Here is a 22,615-nt window from a genome sequence, read left to right as displayed (position 1 = left end):
TATGAGAAAAGGATAGTTATCCATGTGAGGGGGCGCAATTAATGAATTATGAAATGAAAGGGGGGTTGGGAAAATTGGATGTTGATTTGTGAGCCAAACTATAGCCACAACAATCAAAGCCATCCCTTCATTATTTGTGGCCTAACTTTCCCACCAAACTTTCCCCAACACCAAAAATGTTTAAAATCAAAGGATTCTTTTGTAACTTTTTAAAATTTAAGTGATCAAAATATAAATTTATTAACAGTTTAACGATTTCGAGCGTAGTTTATTCAAAACCTTATCAAGTATGTCTTTTTTGTTGGTTTTTAACTAAATCTGTTCATGGCGGAGCTAAGTTGACATTTGGTTCCAAAAAATTTTCAAGCTTGACCTTAATTTGGTTCGATCTGACCCTAATTTTCAAGCTTATTTCATTGTTCATATATCGATAAATTATTAGTATAAAACTAAAATCATCTTACACACTTTCATAATTTTTATACGATTAATATTTTAATAATTTTTACACGATAAAAATTTTAATTGAGCTGATATACTTATCATATAAATAAAGAAAACTACAACTATCAAATTTTTTTTAAAAAAATAATAAAAATAATTAAGAAAATTTTAATTTACTCAAAACTCGACGTGTATAGAATATGAAATATGGGTTTTGATTTAATAAAATATTAATAATATACAAATCATTATCCAATTTAAAAAAATTAATTATTATCCATTTTGCATTGTTACTCCATGATGGTGCTCCCAATGTCCACTAGCATAGGATTTCTCATGTGAAGCAATAAGGCCTGCTAAAACTTGTGGGTTTATTTGGAAATTTTCAATTTTTATATTTTTTGAGTTTTAAGTGTGTGTGTTTTTTTTTTTCAATTTTAATATTTCGGTATTGATTGGAATAGTAAAGTTAAATTTGTTAAGTTTTATTATCAGTGTTGTATTATGTGTAACGTTGTAGGTTTAATTTATGTTTTTCAATTTAATTATTCTTAATTCTTATACTTTTCGAAATTTAAAATTTTAGCTTTGAAGCAAATGATAGTCGTTAAATATATAAATTGACTCTTTTTTTTTTATAAGAATATTGTTATATTTTCCCAAAGCATTTGACCACTATAGAAACCCCACCATGACTTCATGAGGAGAACTTCGCCCCACAGAGGCGAATCCAGGGGGGCTGGCAGGGGCCCGGTTTCCCTTAAAATGAAAAATTATTATTTTGGCTCTTTAGAAAAATTAAAAATTTTAAATTAGTAAAGGTAAAATTATACTTTGGCCCCCCTAGAATTATGAAAATTTAATTCAATCCTTTAAAAATTATAAAGATATAGACTATTAAAAATTAAAATTTCATTTTGACCCCCCTAAAAAAATTTCCTGGCTTTGCCCCTGTCACCCCCATGATCACATCTAAGCATCATGTCCCACTTAGCGAGCCCACACAATCTGCAAAAGGTATATTGGAAAATCTTTGACAATATCCATCAATCCATCACATCCAGCAAATGTCTCGTTCAATCCCTTCAAGTTTGACTCCAATAGTTTCTTAAACAGGCATCTTTCACCTTATCAGGTTCTCATTAATTAACCCACGTGTAGCCATCCATGATGTTTGAATCAATCGATTAGACCAATAATCAATCAAGACACCAATCTATAGAATGACATTGAATCAGTTGGATTGACAACTGGTACAGATCGATTGAACTGAGTTTTCATTTATTTTTAAATTTTCAATAAATTTTAATTGAACCGATTACACTAACAAATCAATCAACTAACAGTTCGATTCTAAAAACCTATGAAAACTTTACAAAAGCACAATCTCAACCTCTTCAAACCACGAAATAAAAAAACTTAAAAGAAAGGATTTTATTGTAAATTTATAATATTTTAAAAATACAAATTGTATACTAAAATATAAAATTTTGTATTTTGTATTTTTTTAAAGAAAAATTGACTTGAAGAAAAACAAGCATTGATGGAGACAACTTTTAAGTTGTTTGTTTAGATAATAATTATGATGAATTATAAATAGTACAGTCTTTTAAAACTATAATAAATCTGTCATTTGATAGCTTTGGTATTTATGGCATCGCGAGGGTTATTATCATGGTTGTTGGTATCGTATCGGTATTGGTTGTATTAATTGATACATGTTATTTGATTTTAAAGTTGGTATTAAATAATTTATGATATGTTCAATAAATATTAGTTTGTATTAATGCTTATAGGCTCATACAAATTGATACAAATTTTTTAATCTTTTATAATTAAATAAAAAATAATTATTTAATAATTTAAGTGATAAATCTCAAAGCTACACATAAATTTTGATTTAATGTGCAATTTGATACATGAACTTAGATTTTGTGTAATTAGAGTTGTCCATGGGTCAAACCACTCGACTAGGCCTAAAAGCCCACCCAAAAATAGGAGTGTATGGACAAAAATATAGGCTCAAAATATGAACTTTGACAAAAAATGAGGCTTGTTTTTTAAATGGGTCGGGCCTCAGGTAAGCTTTTTTGGCCCGGGCCCAACTCGGATACCTTAACAAAGTATCAACGCACTGCATGGTATCGATACCATTTTAAGGTTTTATATTTTGAAAATTAAAGAAAAATTGTCCGAGTATCAATACCCTCGTCAATGTATCAATACATTCCCTATTGTATCGATACTATATGCTTTAATACGAATCAGGTCGATTTGGGACTGGGTTTAGCATATATAATCTGTGTCGAGCTTAGACAAAAATTTTGGCCTATTTATAGAGTTGGGCCAGGCCCAAGCCTATCAATCAGGCCTAAAATTTTGTTAGGGCCTGGCTTGACCCATGAACAACTGTAGGTGTAATCAATCACATGAAAATTAGATTGTAATTTAGATATATGTGTAACTGTAAAATGGTTCTATATTGATGATTCTGTTGGTGATTAATGAAAATTGGATCGAATGAAAATTTCATGTATAAAATTGTACAAAATCAAAGTTTTAAGTAAAGCATTGCATATCTTATTAAAGTTCATATATAATTTTGAGATTTATCTCATTATTTAAAAAGTAATCTATATATATATATATATATATATATATATATATATATATATATTGTAATAAAGCATCTCATTGAAAAAGTCAATTATACCTTAAAAGATCAAAATAATAATAAGCAATCATTTTTTGTGCAAAAATATTTCAATTTTAATATATATTTAAGGCATAAAATATTTTTATACTAAATAAATAATTAAATAGTGTTAATTAGACTCGATATATCATCCGATACTTGAGTTTGACATTTTTTAATATGGTATTTATATTATTTTTGGTATAATTGAATACTTGTATTTGATTAAAATTATATATTTTGATATCTAAAATAATAATGCTAATTTTTAAACTTTAATTGTATTGTAAGGTGAATTTGATTAATACTAATTCCTAATATTATTATATTTAAAATTTTCATGATTTTGTTAATGAAATAAATTTAATGTTAATTATAAATTTATTTAATTTTACATTTAATTTGTCAAATACAGCCCGATGGATGCAATTTAGTTCAAATTTTAAATTCATCAAATCAACTCTAAATCCCGAATTAAACACTAAAAATTAATACAGATACCCGTTAACAAATATACAACACTTCAAAATTTATATGGACAAAGTTAAAAAGAATCAAAGTAAAAAACAAAAAAAATTATACAAAACACAAGTAAATTGTTCATATATAAATATTCATGAATACACATTCACAACTATTTTTTTAACCTTTGTTACATACACCATTCCCTATCTTCATTTTGTTTCTTAATTCTAAAGCATCAAACTAAATCACATTATTATTTTTGCCCTAAATGTTTTTACAACATTTTAAGTAATGAACATACAACTTTTTGCCAACATTTATAAATGTCATGTTATTGTTACCAAAAAAACATTAAGACACAACAATGTATCCATGTTTCTCAGGAAGATTTCGATGCTTGATGTTGAGGAAGAGCGGCGGTGGCGGCTGTGGTGCGGGCAATCGGTTTGTTCATAGGAGATGGATTTTATTATCTTGCTTCTCACTCGCGAGGTCTAGCCAGCCAGAGAGAACTGAGAGCTCGGAGCCGAGAGAAATAGTCGTTTATTGCAAGAAGGGCACGAGCTGATTGCCGAGTCGTCAAGATCCGGTGCATCTGTTGAAGTGTCTGCTGGCGTAGATTATCGGCCTGGTAAGTTGAAAAAAGAGAGATCATTAAATATGGTGATCACCTTGGAAGAATCAATTTATAAGCAATGTTTTAAAAACAGAACCGATTGTTGAATCAATCAACCACCAGTTCCCAGTTCAACCAATTTGACAGTCAGTCCAACAATAACTAACTAACTAAATAAATAAAACTATAAACCAACTCAACCACCGGTTTTTTGTCCCGGTTCCGAGCGGTTTGCTCAGAGGCCGGTTTAATCTCTGTCTGGACCAGTATATTGGCTGGTTCCTGATCCAACCGATTCAAATTGTTAAATCAGTCGAGTTCCAACAACACTATTTATAAGACTATAAACTAAATCCCTAGATATGATTTTGTAAAAGAAAATGGAACATGTAGTAAAATGTGGAAGCAATGCACTAAAAAGAATCAAGAGATTAAGAAGTTCCTCGGTACAGTGGAAAGAAAATTGGATTGACAGAAAGCTATATATATTGGTGTATTGAGTAGGAAACATGAAGAAGAGAAAAGAGTGAATTTTTCTATCTATTACTCGGAAAATTCAAATATGAAAGGAAAAAGATGCTTAATCCCGAGTATCGCACCCTAAATCCAAATTTAGAAGTCATTTTCCTTATTTTCTTTCCTTTCCCACCAAACACACCTCTATTTCTTTCTCTCTCCACCACAATAAAATTGCAAAACATGTAGAGAAAGCCATATTCCACAGAGAAGGGAAGTACCTGACGAAGGAATCCTTCGAGGGTTCCTAGCTTTCCCATGGCCATAGCCATTTGGCCCATATAATTTGCCACATTCCCAGATGGTCCCGAGGGAGCAGGTGAGCCATTGGCCAATGTCTCGGCCAAAGATTGTTGTAATGCTTCCATCCCTTGTGACAAAGCATCTTCGGCCTGCTGGGATGATTGCTGCAAGTTTTGGATACCCATAAACTGTTGCTCAGTTAGAGGCTCCAACTGACTTGCAAGAAGCTGCAAAAGACATCAATTAAGTTCAGAAAATTATCGATGAACACCGGTCCAGGCACTTGAAAATCAAGCTTTGAGTCTGTATGAAACTAGGTTCCAGGCACTTGAATATCGAAACCTAATAAAGCACCATGCCAGAAATCGCTTTGTAAAAGAAGAACAGAGCTCACCTTAAGGAGCTCGGATGAACGGAAGCCACCTATCCACAGAAAACACCGCTCTGCTGGTGTTTTCCACATTCCCGATAAGATATGGAAAACATCAGCTTTTGCAGCAATACCTTTCAAACGGAAAATGTCATCAAAATGAGCTGTGACGCTGTCGACAATAGTGCGAAGTTCGGCGTCACCAGCATGTGAATTGACTGCAGCCCTCAACTCATTTATATGCTTATTGTGCTCCTCTAGCCACCGTGAATATTCAACGTCAAATGCCAAGGCACCTGTATAGCAGTCCATAAATGTTCGGGCCATGTCAAACAAAGGCATCCATAATTGCTTGAACTCCGAGCCCCTAGCACTAAATCATAATACCAGTTTTCAAATTCCGATGATGAAAATAAAGCTTACGCACCATTTCCACTCATCGAATGAGATTGATCTCCCGTGCTTGAAATGAATATACCCTGCAGTTAAAGAAGTAAAGATAAAGAAACGTGAGGCATAATAGCCAGCATTATCAGCCCAAAAACCTAAGAATTCAAAATATACATCACAATATTGATGGGATAACATAGAGCAAACCTGCTGACGAGCTCGCTGCAGTTCCTGCTCGAGTTGAGTCAGTTTCAGTCGGCTACTCTCTAGCTGTTGCACATACGCCTATATTTTGAGAGCAGAAAAAAGGATTAAGAATAAAGGTGGATTTTTACGAGTGATCTCTGAACTTAATTTAAAATAAAGACAAAATGGAACTCTACCATATTAGGTACTTGAAACAAGAATATAATAAAATCTTGAGATAGGAACACAATAAAATTGAAAACATTAAAGAAGTTTAATCGATCAAATACCTTCTTCCTTAACCGGCTTTTTCTTGCAGCCTCCCGATTTTGAGCTAGCCTACGCAATGTCTGCAAATTAATCATTGAGAAGAGAAAATGATTAGCTCATCAATATTATATTACAAGGATAACTACTTAGTAATATATATAGGCATAAGATAAATTTAGCTCCTAAAGTTTATCTCTTTTGTCACTTTGGCCTAATTCCTTTTTTTATCACTTTAGCCTTAAATCTTTAAAATTTAGTCAAATTGCTTTTTTGAGTTGGAAAGGTTAACTGAACAATAAATATTTTAACCGCACTGATGTGGCAACTTGCATGGCAGTCCACGTTTATTTCACAAAAAATAAAAAATAAAAAATATTAAAACATTCAACAAATTTCAATAAAAAAGTTTTTAGAAAAATTATTCATGTTAGCCGTGAAGTACATGTAGACTGCCACACAAGCTGTCACATCAATGCCATTAAAATGTTAACAGTTCAGTCAGCTTTTCCGTCCAAAACAAAACAGTTTGACTAAATTTTGAAAGTTGAGGGCTAAAGTGATCCAAAAAAATTCAGGGCCAAATTGACAGAATAAGTAAATGTCAGGGGTTAAATTTGCATTTATACCATATATATTACAAGGATAAACTGATACGACAGTATAATATTCTGGTTATCCTAATTTCAAATTTAAATAAAATAAAATAAACTAACCTTCTGGTCTGTTTTATCTTTTGATCTGTCACTAGAATCGGAAGCCACGATAGCATTTGTTTGACCTCTTCCAAACTGCACAAAAGGAAGGTCAACTAAGATTCACAATTAACCAGCAAGCAGATCCTCAAACACAATAAATGCACGTCATGCACACGTTACATATGTGAATTTGTTTATTATTTCTCAATGATGAAACAAAAAGTAAATTCTCAGATCAATAAGTTGAAATGAAAACTAAAACCCCAAAAAGCAAGGGTTTTAATTGCTGCATATGTAAGAGGCATTACCCTTTGATTCTTCTCTTCAGTGTCGTCTGTTGACGTATCAGTCCTAGGGCTGCCATCTGCCATATTGGAATCTCCCCAATTCTCCCGACCAACTGATATGTGTGGAAGATTCGGTTGGTTATCTTTCTGAAGTGGTAATGTTTGGGATCCCACTACAGCAGCAGAGAGATTGTTGTCTGCAGATGCAAGTGTCTTACACAATACATGAAAGCACACGAAAAGAACTCTCAGTAACTAAATTTATGTCAAAAGTTTGAAGCACAGCCATAACTTTCTAAAGGAGGTAGATGCCTACCTTGCTTAAAGCACCAAACTGAGCATCAGCTAATGCTTGGGAACTTGATTTTATTTGATTAAATAGTGGATCTAAAAGACAAAAAACATTATCAGTTGAATATATATAAAAATAAGGCCCCTAATGAAAAGAAGAAAAAAATGCTAAATAATCGAACAATATAATGGAAAGTTCAATAAATACTAGACCAAATCATTAAGCAACCCACATCATCGTTATAGATGGTGAGTTACAAGAGTCAATCCATTTGTGCTGCAATATAAAGAAATAATAACAAAATGCACAACATATTCAACTTACGAGTTTAGTCGGAAAGTAGTACAATAAACAATGCAATTATCCATGAAACATAAAATCTAATGCTGGCATATATGTCCATTAATAATAGTAAATTGAAGACCAAAATTACATACTTCTGGTAAGATCAATTGCATCCTCTATGCGAAATTGATCAAGGTTTCCAAAGTCTGGAAGCTGAGAAGAACGAATGGCATTTGCCTCTGCCCCACTGAAATTCATGTCATTAAAACATGTGTTAAATATAAGGGCAGTATAATTCAATAAGTACAAGATTTGGTCTATATTCCAAGCCAAGAAAAAAAGCTACATCGGAATATTTAACAGTTCATCAAGATCAGTTTGCATGTTTTAATGAAACTCTAACTTGAATTAAAAGCAAAAGCAAAAGCAAAATTCTCATATTCTTGAATAATAATAGTTCTATGAAAACAGAGAGTTGATAAACAAAAAAGCACTCTAGAAAGTCAAGCAGCATATAAATAGAGATTCCATTCAGATTACTAGGGATGCTTAAATGTGAAAAAGCTTGAAGTGAACCCAGGACAAGTGATCATCAAACATAACCATACAACCTTAACACCTACGGAGGGAAAAAAAAAGTACATGAACCTTTCAGTCAACATATACCATTCTTTCTACATATGACAAGTTGACAACGAAACAATATATTAACTCCCAGACTCATCCCCTTCCTATACTTATAACGAACATAAAAAGCCACGAATTCTGCTTCACTCATCTTAGAATTGCAAACTCGAAGTGCACTCAGAGACAGGCAATTATTGAATATAATACAACCTTAACACCTACAAAGGAGAATAATAACGGTTCTATATCACGATGCGAACCTTTCAGCCAACATATACGATTCTTTCCACATATGACAAGTTGACAACGAAACAATATATTAACTTCCACACTCGACTCCTTCCTATACTTATAACTAACATAAAAAGTAACAAATTCTCCTTTGCCTATCTCAAAATGGCAAGCTCGAAGTGCACTCAGAGATGAGCAATTATTGAATATAATCATACAACCTTAACACCGACAAAGGGCAAAAAAAAGGAAAGGCTCTATAACATGATGAGAACCTTTTGGTCAACATACTTTCCACACGTGACAAGCTGATAACGAAACAATACATTAACTCCCAGACTTGTCCCCCTCCTATACTTATAATGAACATAAAAAACCCATGAATTCTCCTTCGCCCATCTTAGAATGGCAAACTCGAAGTGCACTCAGAGACAGGTAACTATTGAACATATCCATACAACCTTAACACCTACAGAGGAGAAAATTAATGGTTCTATATCACGATGCAAATCTTTCAGTCAATATAATACCATTCTTTCCTTGGATGACAAATCGACCGATATAAAGACAAAAAGAACAATCTGTTAATTTCCTGATTCACCCCTTAAGTAATACTAATATTTTCTTATTCGTATACTGAACATAAAACGCAGTTAATTCTCAATTCATCAAAAATTATAAATTCAAACTGCTTCATTAAATACCTACAATCAATCAAACCAATTCTACTTTACTACAAACTCATATAAATAATTGATGAATTCATACAAAAAGTAAACTAAATGCTCATAAAACAGTGTTAAAAATACCTGGAAGTTGAAGTCGGTACTGAAGGAACGTAGCTCGGCATGGCTGATAAATCTTTTTTATTATTTTCTACACCATTTTTCAACGTTCTACTGCCCATGGATCACAGCTAAACCATATCATCATCCAAACACAATTTTTTGGTTTTATCCTTTTACAGCAAACCCTTTTTCCACTCTTTCAATTTCGGCCACTGAGTCAACCAAAATAACACAAATAACTCAGATGAAAGTAACCCAAAATGATAATTATAAGCTATATATAATCAAACTTCTCAAAAGAAAATATAAAACAACAAGATTTTCCACTATATTCACCTACTATTCAGTACAATTGTCCAAAAACCAAAACCCAAATCTAGAAACGAACTAAATAGCAAAATAATTGACTGTAAATCATAAAATAAAATAAAATAAACTAACCTTGGGTGTTTTTTTGGTTCTGTGCTGAAATTCAAAGCTGAACTTGAACTGAGAATAACTAGTTTAGCTAAAAAAACAACAACAAAAAAAGCTATTATGAACTGAACAAGAAAACAAGGGAGAGAACAGACTAGAAGAGAAGGGGAAAAAAAGCCAAAAGGAAAAGGGGAAACCCTAACAAAGCTTATTTGAAGAGTAAGTAAAATAAATTTCTAAAAAAGTATTCCTCCATTTTTGACTTTTTCGATTGTATATGTAGGATTAGTCTTTTTTTTTTCTTTTTTTCTATATATGTATGAATTAGTCAATACATACATAAACATTGCGTAATATACGTAATATAAAATTCATCTATACATACATATGCAGAACAAACAGAGAAACTCTGCAAATCAAACCTTGACATGGTAGGCTACTCTTCAGGTAATTTCAATTCTAAATATAATTGATTCTAATATACATTATTTGTAATTATATTTCTACTTATAAACTTTAAAATTTTAAAATCATTTCTAAATTATTTTTCATTTTTCATTTGCAAAAAGTAATTTTTATTTTTAAATAAAAACAAGTTTGATAAATAGAAATAAAATTTGTTTTAATTATAAAATATAAAAAAAACATGTTTGGTAATTATTCTTTTATAATAGAAACAGGAGAAATAAAATAAAAATTTAATTTATTGGATTTAAATTAGGGTATTGGATTTAATATTTAAAATTTGTTCAAAAATATATTTTGTATTTATATGAGTTTGAGTTAAAGCCGATTTATTTAAAGTTAAAAACTCTTGTTTTCATAATTTCCACTTTTACATTATTGTATATACTTATCGAATGAACATCTTGATTTTGACATATTTGAAAAACAATATTTTTAAATTTTTAATAACACTGTCTTTTCTTCTCTTTTTTTCTTTTTTTAACATGCTAAATGCTAACTCTGCATGTAATAAATGTACACATGTTTAAATTTTGATTTGTGTATCTTTAACATGTAAATTACATTTGATTTCGTATTTAATGCATAATCATTGCTGTCGATGGGCTTAATATAACATGTTATACCTAAACTTGACACCTTTTTTTTCTTCTTCTTAATTTGGTATTTAAACTTGACGTTTTTTCTTGAGTTGGTGTTTAAGCTTTCTTTTGTTCAAATTGGTACTTAAACTTGTCAAAAGTTATACAAATTACCTCCAAAACACTAACAATGTTTGTTTTTTACGAGGGGGCAACAAATAGCTAATTGGTTAGTTTTTTACGAGGGGACAACAAATAGCTAATTGATGACCAAGATGTGGTAGATGACATGATTTTTTAACAACATGAATGATTACTTCTATTTGGAGTTTCCTCTCCGATAAATAATATCCTCAAATTTCACTTTTAATGGGGTTGAGATCACTTTGTCTATTAATGGTAGAAATGATTCAAGAGGGACTGCATGCTTAAAGTATGGCACGGTCTTGACAAATCTCTCAAATCCGCAAAAATATCACCAGAATCAGAGAAAATACATGTTCAAAATTTTTGCTTTGAATAGATATTGAAGAAGAAAGCAAGAGTTTTAAGAAAAAAGGAATCCATTGTGCTAAATTAAAAAAATCAAATAAATTAAACTATAACTAAATCAACATTTAAAATAAAATAAAAAGAAACCAAATAAACACTAATACTTCGATGATTGAATTAAAACATTTTAAAATTTAGGAGTCAATTTAAAATTTGGACCATTTGATTTTTAAATTTTTTATTTCTTGTTTTACATTTTTTTTTACTTATAACGATGAACTAGAACTATCCATGAATTGAATTGCAGTTTTCTTCCCAAAAATTTAAAGCCAGTAACTATTTCGAAGCTAGGCAAACCTACCTATCCACTGTTTTATTCTTCAAATTAAAAAAAAATTGTTTGTTAACTTTAACTTTTTATTTTGTTTTATTTTTGAATAATCTGATCATGTCTGCTCTTTTTTACACAAGGTTTAGAACTACCCATAGTTAGACTTGTTGATGGGTCGGGTAATCTGGAAAGTAGGAGGGTTTAGGTAAAAATATAGGCCCAAAAGATAGATTTTGACAAAAAAAAAAGACACATTTTCTAAATGGGCTGGTGTTGGTAAGTTTTTTTGCCCTGAGTTCGGTCGACCCAAATTTGCAAAAAAGAAAATACTGCCTTTTTCATTGTTTTGCTATTATTTCGCTATTATATTACTATTATTTTATTGTTATTGTTTAGATATTGTATAACTCATATTTTTTATTAACTTTGCTACTATTTTAGAGGTATTTACTAGACCAGTCCATGGGCCGGGCGGCCCGGCCCAACCCGACGGCCCGCCCGAAATATGGGAGGGTTTGGGTAAAAATATAGGCCCGAAATATGGGCTTGGGTAAAATTTTAGGCCCGTTTAAAAAATGGGTCGGGCCTCGGGCAAGTTTTTTGGCCCGGGGCCGGCCCGGCCCGGCCCGAAAAATATTAAATATATTTTTTTATTTTTAAAATATAATAGTTTTTTATTTTAAGTTTATTTACTTTCATTTCCTTGACTAGTGTTAATAATAATAATAATAATAATAATAATAATAATAGCATCAAGTTTGTTTTACTAATCAAATGTTAGATTTTGTTACAACAATTAATACAATTAATACAATTAATAATTTCATAAATTTACTAATCAAATGTTAGATTTTATTACAACAATTAATACAATTAATACAATTAATAATTTGATAAATTTACTAATCAAATGTTAGATTTTATTACAACAATTAATACAATTAACAATTAATAATTTAATAATTTTACTAACAATTAATTTTAATAACAAATAGTTTTAATTTTATTAAAAAATAATTTTAATTAAAAACGGGCTGGGCCGGGCCAGGCTCGGGCCCCATATTTTTTCTTCGGGTTGGGCCTGGGCAAAATCTCAGGCCCATATTTCGGGCCGGGCCCGGGCCTAGTGAACGGGCTAAAAATTTTTTGTGGGCCGGGTGTCTAGTATTTACTTTCTAAGTTGCAATTTATCTTAGTGTTATTTAAGTATTTTTTTTCATTTGTTGGGAATCGTTTATTTTAATATTTTTAGTGTATTTGATGTATTATATTTTTTAAATTTATTATTATATAAAAACAATAATATAAAAAGGTTTTAGCATTTTTATTCAGGTTGAGTTTGGACAAAATTTTAAACCTATTTTTTCTAGCCTAAAATTTTTACTTAGCCCGACCCATAGACAACTTTATTTATAGTCCCTCCTTAACCTATAAACAGCAGGATAATACGCTTCAACACACTTGAACCCACGTCATCTTACATTGATGAAAATATCCATATCAATCGAGTCTAATTTTTTATTACTTACACTAAATTTGAACTAAATTAAATTATTTCAAAACATAAAAATTTACATTCAAATCAAATCGGATCGGATCGGATTGAATTAACTGGTACATCCATGAACAATTCTAATTAAATCTAGGATGATGTGATTTTCCGGGTTTTTTACCCAAATAGGATAGAAAAAAAATACTGAAATGGGATGTCAGAAAAAAAATTTACCAAAATAGGTTACTTTTTCATTGGAGCCTATTTGGTAGGCGCCAATGAATAAAATAATAATAAAATTTTTTTTAATAAAATATAATTTTATATTTTTTAATATTTTTTGAAAAAATACGAGTCAAAATACGGTCGGGTCGGGTGGCGCCTCTCAAGTAGGCGCCAATGAAAGAGCTCGATGGAGAGCGCCAATGGTAATGTATTTTTTAATAAAAATTTTGTTTATAATTTAAAAGGTTTATAGTTTGTGAATTTTTAGGATATATTTTAGAAAATATTGTGAATTTTTTATTAATTATTAATTATAAATTATCTATATTTAGTGTTTATAGTTTAGATTAGAATTTTGTATGAATATTTTAAATTTTTGTATGAATATTATAATTTTTTATGAATATTGTAATGTTGTATGAATATTGTAATTATTTTATAATTAAATTTGTATTTATAGTTTTGGATTAGTAATTTTTTGTATGAATATTGTAATTTTTATGAATATTATAAATTTTTGTATGAATATTGTAATATTATAGTTTTGTATGAATATTGCAATTTTTTGTATGAATATTGTAATTTTGTAATTTTGTATGAATATTATATTTTTTGAATGAATATTGTAATATTATAATTTTGTATGAATATTGTAATTTTTTGTATGAATATTGTAATATTGTAATTTTGTATGAATATTATAATTTTTTATGAATATTGTAATGTTGTATGAATATTGTAATATTATAATTTTGTATGAATATTGCAATTTTTTTGTATGAATATTGTAATATTGTAATTTTGTATGAATATTGTAATTATTTTATAATTAATTTGTTAGTGATTTGGGAAAAATTCATAATATTTTGTTCACCATTGGCGCCTCCCAAATAGGCACCACCATTGGCGCCTTCCAGATAGGCGCCAATACTATGTATTATACGGGTTATATACTAATCCAGAAAAGTATAAATTATATTTTAATCAAAAAAAATTATTATTATTTTATTCATTGGCGCCTACCAAATAGGCTCCAATGAAAAAGTAACCTATTTTGGTAAATTTTTTTTCTAACATACTATTTCAGTAAATTTTTTTTATCCTACTTAGGTAAAAACCCTGATTTTCCCAACATAAAATATTAAAATTAATCACCAGTCTTAAAAGTCACATCATCATTTAATAAAGTAGTGATAAAAGACAAAATTCACATCTTAGGCACTTTAACAAATAATTACTAAAGTAATGGGTTTTTTCTTAAATAATTGCAAATTGATTGATTGTTTATTCCTTTGCAAGCACATTTTTAAGTATTTGTTATGATTTTAATGTGAAATTAATGTCACTTGCATGTGATGTATATGTCACTTTCATATATATGTTGATGTATTTTTCACTATGTTATTTGATGTATTGACAATATTTATTAAAATAATTATTATATTTATTTTAATATTTTCAAACAATTTTTAGGGCTTTTAAAATATAATCTAAATTAATTACTTATTTATGAAAAATAATTTACTTATAAAATTATATATGAAAATGACTCGTTTTGAATAGTGAATTTTGATATCGTCGTTGCTGTTGGTGGCACTATCCTTCATAATGGACCAATTATTGGCTGGTTTTAAAAAAATAAATTTTTTGGTTGCCGTCATTGCCATTGGCAGCATTAAACTAAAGTGTGATTATATAAAATGTTCAGGGATCTAATGAAGTAATTTCCCTTTTTAGATTAGATGAAAAAGGGGTTTGTCCATGATTGCTGGCGGCTTCCAACTAAATGCTTTTTAAATTTTATGTCTATTTGCATGTTAGGTCTATTCCCATTTGAAATTAAATTTAAATAGCTTTTAAAAATATTAGAATAATAAAAATAAACCCTTTTCATTTTTATCCTTTTAAAATAATAAAAATATATAAAATTTTATTTAAATTACTCAAATATAACCCTAAAAATTTTCTTACGGTTTTAAATAAGATTTTTTACTTGAGAAAAATTCTTGAGGGATATATTTGGGTAATTTAAATAAGATTTTATATAATTTTTTAACTTTATTATTTTTAAAAAAATTAAAAAAGAAAAGGGTTTATTTTTGTTATTCTTGTATTTTTTGAAGACTATTTAAGTTTAATTTCAAAATGGAACAGACTAAAAGTTTAAAAGCATTTAATTGGGAGACCCGCAATCATGGCGGCACTTTTTTTCATCTCATCTGAAAAGGTTAATTGCTTCATCAGATCCCTGAACGTTTCATATAATCACATATCAATCTAGTATCGCCTATGACAAGAATAACACCCAAAAAAATATATTTTTTAAAACCAACAAATGATTGTCCCATTATGAAGGATGGTGCCATCAGTGACAACAGCGACACCGAAATTCACTGATCAAAATGGATCGTTTTTGTACATGATTTTGTAAGTGAATGATTTTCATAAATAATTAATTTATTTCGATTTTTTCTGAAAAAGCCCAATTTTTATTTTCTTATAAATAATGTGTCAGAGTATTTATCATCTTCAATGCATCAACTTCACCTCAAATACAATTATAAGTTTTGTATTTTTAGAACTTTTGGAATTTTGTTTTTCTATTTTTAATTCTCCTCTTACTGATAAATGCAATTAATTGTGTTTTATTAAATTGGAGCATGTATTATTAATTTGTAAACCATACAAATAGAGGCGTTAAATTCTTGAAATTAAAAATGTAGAGATTGAATTTCAAAAGTCGAGAGAATATAATCCGTCCCGGCTCAAACAGTTAAATTCAATTACTAATTGAATTATTCTAAGTCCCCGTTATTTTTAAATTTCGAAATTTCATTATCGAAGCAAAAGGCAATCGTTAATTCATTAATTAAATTTTTACTAAGTAATATGTAGAAATAACAAATTAACATTACATTACACTTACGATAATATGCTTATCACATCAAATTTTAGAAATAACAGAACTTAACTTAATGAATTTAGCAGTTATCGTCCGCTGATAATTGAATTTTTAAAATTTGAAAAGTATAGAGACCGCATTCAAAATTTTCAGAAAGTAAAGGGACTAAAGCAAAAATTCAACCTCAAATTCCATGCATCGTATAATAGGTGAAACAAAAATACAGAAAAATACAACAAAAATAACATAGTAATAAAACTTAGATATAAAGAAATGGAAAAGTGGGTGGCTTTGGAAAATGGAAAAGAAAAGAAAAAGTTAGCACTTAGCATTGGAAAAAGATAGCAAAAGATGAGATGAGATTGGAATGGGAATGACCTCATCCTCGCATTTTAAAATATTTATTTTAAAATATTTCATAAAAATATTCAATAAGTCGATTTAGTTTTAGTTTAGCTGGGATTATTATTATTGTCAGTGCAGGAGGACATATGTTTTAGCGCGCTGAAGCACATTTATCCTCTAATTTAAGGGTTATAGATGGGCTAAAAGTAATTTTAAGTATTGTATCAAAAAAATCGATGAAACTGTTTTCAAGTCGAATTTAAACACTAAATAGTAAAAAAGCTCTAATTTTGAATGGAGAGTATGAAGGTTAAAATATGTCAAAAGTTTTTGTACTTTTTAAATATTTGAATTTAGTCCTATGAGTTTTATTTACAATAATTTAATTCCTCTATTTTTCAGATTTTAAAATTCAAGTTTAACTCATAATATTTTTTTGTTAAATTTGTTGGTGTAATATTTTAAAGTAAAAAATACTCACTTTGCATTAATTAACCTGAATTTAAAAATATATATATCAATTTTAATGGTTGAATCAATTTTGAAATTTGAAAAGTAAAGAAATTAAATTCTGAAAAATAAAAATGTAGGAACTAAATTTTAAAATTTGAAGAGTAAAAGACCTATAGCATTCTTTGTGCACGAATTTGATAAAAAAATAGAGAATTAAGAATTTTGATTTATAAACTTTTTTTGTATTAATTAAATTTAATAAATTGTTAACTGGTGAAATTAATAAGGAGAAGATAAATGTTGTTGTGGTGGTTCACTCTTGATCGGGCGAAGAGCCACTGGATGTTGGTGTAGTTGTCTTAGGAGATTGGTGTCGATAGGAGGAGAACAATGGGAAAGAAAAGGTGACTTTTGTGTCTAGGTTTACCGTAAGTTTATACATGTGACGTCCTAGGATATAACTTATTAGGATAACTGGGCAATTAATAAGTTTGAAACTCCACGTGCGTCCCATGTGTACTTAGAGAGGGTGATCTTGCGAAGGTTCACCAATCTATTGTGGTATGAGGTTTACCAAGTTCGTTTGGTTGGAGGTTTGCCCGATATAGACAAGTTAGTTTGTAACTTGACTGATGATACAACGTGGAGAAGGTATAACATAAATAATAATCTTTTTTCAAGTTGATGTTATAATTAAGAACATTTTTTAAAAAAATAGACAACAATCATACTCACAATCTATATAACTATATATAAAAGGAAGGTCCTCGTATTGACACGTGTGCAGGTTTTCTTTTGCATTTTTATAAAATGGTTAAATTTTAATTTTGATCCCTCTATCATATCTAAAATTGGATTTAATCTTTATACTTCAATCTATATAACTATATATAATTGTACTGTCCAAATATTCAATCTCTCGACACCTGTCCAAAAACAATTTTTTAAAAAATATTAAAACAACCATATAATTTCAATTTTAGTCCTCGAATATGCTACCATGGCCCACACCCGCCATGCTTCTTTTCTTATTTTAGTTTCATAAAAGTGATTAATTTTAGTTTCAGTCTTCCTAATATGTTTAAATTTGAGATTTAATCATTGTACTGTAATTTCCAACATAAACTGACCTCTATATTTTTATAATGTTGTTAATTAATTCAAATAGTTAATATAATTAACTTCTCAGTTAAAATGTTACGTGGTTATATATAATTTGAAAGTGAGTTTTTAAATTCGAAAAGTACATGAATTAAATTCTTGAAAATAAAAGTAAAAGGACTAAATTCTAAACGTATGAAGTATAGGGACTTAGAGTCGTGGTTATTTGCTGGTCAAATTGGAAATCGATTGGGGTATTGATATGAAGAGAGACATGAGACTAGTTGATCCGCGAACTAGAACAGATCGATTGAATCGAGTTAAAAAGCTGATTGAACCGATTTTTTAAATGTTTTTAATGATTTTTTTAATCCAACCGTACAGACCAATGGCCTGACCAATTCGACCACCAATTCAATTCTAAAAACTTTGGTTAAAATATATTTTACTCTATAATTTGATACAAATAATTAATCAACCTAGTCCTTAGTGTGAATTAATTTAATGTAAAATTAAAAATTGAATTAATTATATAAATTTATTACTTAAATGAGTCCAGTCTAGATATAATTATAATTAAGCCTAAAACATAGGGATTGATTTATGGGCTTATGGAGGCTTGAGAAAAAATAGGCAAAATATTGAAAAGCCCATGTGTGCACAAAATCAAGTGTAGAATGGCAAAAAGAGTTGAGCCCAAGGGCTGAGAAAGTCACATTTTGGCTTCCAGGTGTGCATTTAATGGTAATTTTTTGCTACGTCAGATTATAATCTCATCTGAAGATAACGGTTCAGTGACCAAAACATAATAAATTAATAACGTTAATGGTAATTCCGTATTTTATTTTAAAATTTTGACGATCAAAACGTAATTTAAATCATACATAAGTAACTAAACTTGTAATTTACCCTTAAAAATATAAGATCCTTTTTATAAATATTTTAATTTTAATTTTCATGTATTTTAAAAATATTTCATTTTTAATTTTTAGAATCATGTGTAAATATTGAGGGTTAAATTTATTAAATTTTTAAAAAAAATTAGAACTAAATTAACAAAAAAGGGTAAACATTAAGGATTACATTTATTATTATACTAGGCCACGCTAGCATTCCGTATAACAAAAAACTGTTTGATCTATTTTGTTATCATCCCTAATTAAATTTAAACCGAATCTACTGAATCGAACAAGTAACTCGACTTCTCCATAAACCTAATCCCAACATGTTAAACTTTTATTCAATGATTATTTAAGAATTAATATCGATATTTTGAGTATTAAAGAAGAAAATAATATTTTTATTCAAATAAAAAACTAAAATAAATACCAAATTGACATATACAGCATTAGCCCCTCGACACAAGTTGTATGAATTGAAAGGAAGGGACATCACAATGCAAAGGCTAGCAAGTTGAGCAAATGTTCTTTTAGATATTTGTGATTGAGAAATGTGAAAGGGAATAGTTTTTACACACATATATAAACAAAAATATTAGGCCCAATATATGGATTTTACAAAAATGTTAAAATATGTCATAGGTTGATATGCCCTTTACAAATTTAAAGTTTAGTCCCTATACTTTTATTTTTAAAAATTTAGTCCTTTATTTTCTAGATTTCAAAATTAATGTCTATTGGTGTGGCATTTTGAAATTTAAAACAAACTCGCTTTGTAATAATGTAACTAAAAAAATGACATTATAATGAACATGAATTTAACAAAATAGTTTTAATAGTATTAACAGTTGGACTTGAATTTCGAAATCTAAAAAGTAGAGTGACTATGTTCCAAATTTGTGAAAAGTACATTAACCTATTTAAGCATGGTCCGACTTGACCCGCTTTCCAATTTTGTAATATTTTAATTTTAGTTTTGAAAATGAATATATAATACTTTAACGTAAGTATTAAAATACGTGTTAAGTTAAAAAAATAACAAAAAAAATAAAAATATTAAATAAAAATAACATATATTAAAAAATAATATGGTAGACTCTAAACATGCTCGAGTTAACAATGTATAGATATGAACAAATTTAGATAAAATATAAGATTCATATTTCAACAGGGGCGAAGCCAAGGGGGGCTGGAAGGAGCCCCGGCCTCCCCTAAAATAGAAAATTTCACTTTTAGTCCTATAATTTTAAAAATTTTAAAATAATATATGGTAAAATTACACTTTGGTCCCCCAAGAATGAGAAAAATTGATTTAATCATTTAAAAATTATAAAGTTATAGACTATTAAAATGGTGAAATTTCATTTTTGTTATCATTAAAATATACATCTTTATTCCGGTCCCTCTTCAAAAAATTTTTTGGCTCTACCCATGTATTTCAGATCGATTTTTTTTAAACATAAATCTCATTATAAATTTTTATCATATATATATTTTTATATAATACTTAAAAACTACCCATAGCCCCTCCCCAACCTTTGAATAGGAGAATAATGCTATTCAGCGCATTCGACTCCACTTTTTCCTACACTGACAACAATATCAATACCAATTGAATTAATACTCAAGCGATATATTTCAAATCAAATTTAAATATGTTGATGTCGGACATGAATCTCGAATGTGCCATGAATACTGTAACACCCCGAATTTTAGGGTTAGAAGTTCTGTGATTGGTAGGTAGGGTCACTGGCTAGTTCGGACAATTAGGGTTGCTACTGTGTTTCATGTCAGAATGGGTCTGCTGGTCTGGTGGTTTGTTGTATGTTAATTTGCCTCTAGGTTTTGGGTTTGAATCTTTGTGTGTGTTTATGGGAGTAATTTTATTTTAGTTATTTATGTTTTTTTGTTTTTATTTATTTATTTATCTTATTTTAGTTAGTGAATTAAAAAAATTTTAAACACGTTCTTTTCTCCCTCTCTAGCACTTTTTTTTTTTATCTTCTCTTCATTCTCCCTTTCGTTTTCTTAGAGGTTTTATTTTTGGGAATCACTGTAGTTTGTTCTTTCCGATTTCACATGTCATTGCCTCACATTTCTGTCTAATAGGAGTTTGAACCGGGTAAATGTCGTCTTTTGGTATGTTTTCTGTGACTTTCAAATTAAATCAATTGAGTTATTAAATTAGTTGTTTGTGGAATTGAGATTTCAACCAAGTAAGTGGTGATGTCCGATCCGTTCGGGGGCTTTGGTTCACAAAATCAGGTGTGGGTTCGGTAACTCTTTCTTTTCATTGTCGAAATTTTGATTTAATTCAGTGAAATTCGACATATTTGGTGTATCTCTAAAAAATTATCATTCGAAGTGTCAATTGTTGCGGTTGTGCTTGAAATACTATGGGTTTTTGGTGTGTTATTGGGGTAACTGTGGTTGGTAGCGTTTTGAGAGCAAAGACATGTTTTGCAGCATGTTTCGGCGTGGTTTCTTAACCACACAAGTGGCTACACGGGCGGTCACACAATCGTGTGTAGTTGGGAATTTAGGGTTTTCAATTATTTTTAGTGCCACATGGCCTGGCCATACAGGCATGTGTCCCCACATGGGCGTGTGAGATCTCCACACGGTCGTGTCTCATTTTCTCTTTATTTTTACCACTTTTGGACAGTGAGCTACACGGGCTGCTCACATGGGCGTGTGTGGCCTTCACATGGGCGTGTAGACCCCCACACGGCCTGGGCACTTCCACACGGCCGTGTGGCCTTATGTCGTCAAATTTTTACTATGTCTGTTTTTGATATGATTATGATTCTGCGTGTTCCGACCCTTGGATAAGTCTTTGTAAGGGTGGTCGAGACCTTGTTTTAGCCTGGACTTGTGCGTTATTCGCAATTATAGCTCTAATTAAGCGATTCAGTTGAGTGCTAATTAATGTTATGTTTATATCTGATTCTGATTTTGGGCATTTGAGTGTGTACATTTTTCATTTGCACTAATCTTTTTGGGTTTGGTTGCAAAGATAAGGGAGTCTGATCTGTTTTGGCAGTTTCAATTGCAACATGTCTGTACAGCGATTTACCGTAATGCATAGTACGGCATATATGTCAGCTCTGCTACATATTAACATTTGAGTGGCTTAGTCCATATACTTAATGTGTAGGGTTGGATGGGCCTTTCGAGGTCCTATGTGGTATGCATGGTTGGATGAGTTTAATGTGCTCTTTTTGGGGTGTGATTGGGGGATTGAGAGGTTTTTGGCTGGTTGGGTGGGTTTTTATTACTTGTTGCATTCATTCTGCATTCTATCTGTCTGTCTGATTACGAGACTAACTATTTATAGATCGAGGTGTTTTAGTACTGATACGTTTGATTTGTTTGTGAAGACTATTCGTATATTGGATTGTTATTAAGTTTTATTTTTTTATTGTGACATTTTGGTGTTCATTTATCTATTGTTTTCGAACTCACACTGAGCTCGTGTAGCTCACCCCCTTAATTTATCCCTTTGTAGGTAC

At 29.8% G+C, this 22,615-nt stretch overlaps 1 protein-coding gene across 1 annotated transcript; it reads right to left on the bottom strand.

Moving 5' to 3' along the window:
- Window positions 1-3,721: 3,721 nt before the first annotated feature.
- On the bottom strand, window positions 3,722-10,073 carry LOC105761575 (transcription factor TGA2.3). The gene is made up of 12 exons (XM_012579426.2): window positions 9,842-10,073; window positions 9,422-9,612; window positions 7,907-8,001; window positions 7,494-7,564; window positions 7,199-7,390; window positions 6,909-6,983; window positions 6,216-6,275; window positions 5,947-6,024; window positions 5,777-5,828; window positions 5,374-5,645; window positions 4,958-5,206; window positions 3,722-4,232 (listed from the first exon to the last, which is right to left on the bottom strand). Exons 2-12 carry the CDS (start codon window positions 9,517-9,519, stop codon window positions 4,086-4,088), a joined length of 1,389 nt encoding a protein of 462 aa, XP_012434880.1. The 5' UTR covers window positions 9,520-9,612; window positions 9,842-10,073; the 3' UTR covers window positions 3,722-4,085.
- Between the last annotated feature and the right edge of the window lie 12,542 nt (window positions 10,074-22,615).

This window comes from Gossypium raimondii, chromosome 11 (genome assembly GCF_025698545.1).
Source record: "Gossypium raimondii isolate GPD5lz chromosome 11, ASM2569854v1, whole genome shotgun sequence".
NCBI lineage: Eukaryota > Viridiplantae > Streptophyta > Magnoliopsida > Malvales > Malvaceae > Gossypium > Gossypium raimondii.
This window is presented reverse-complemented; position numbering and strand designations above follow the sequence as displayed.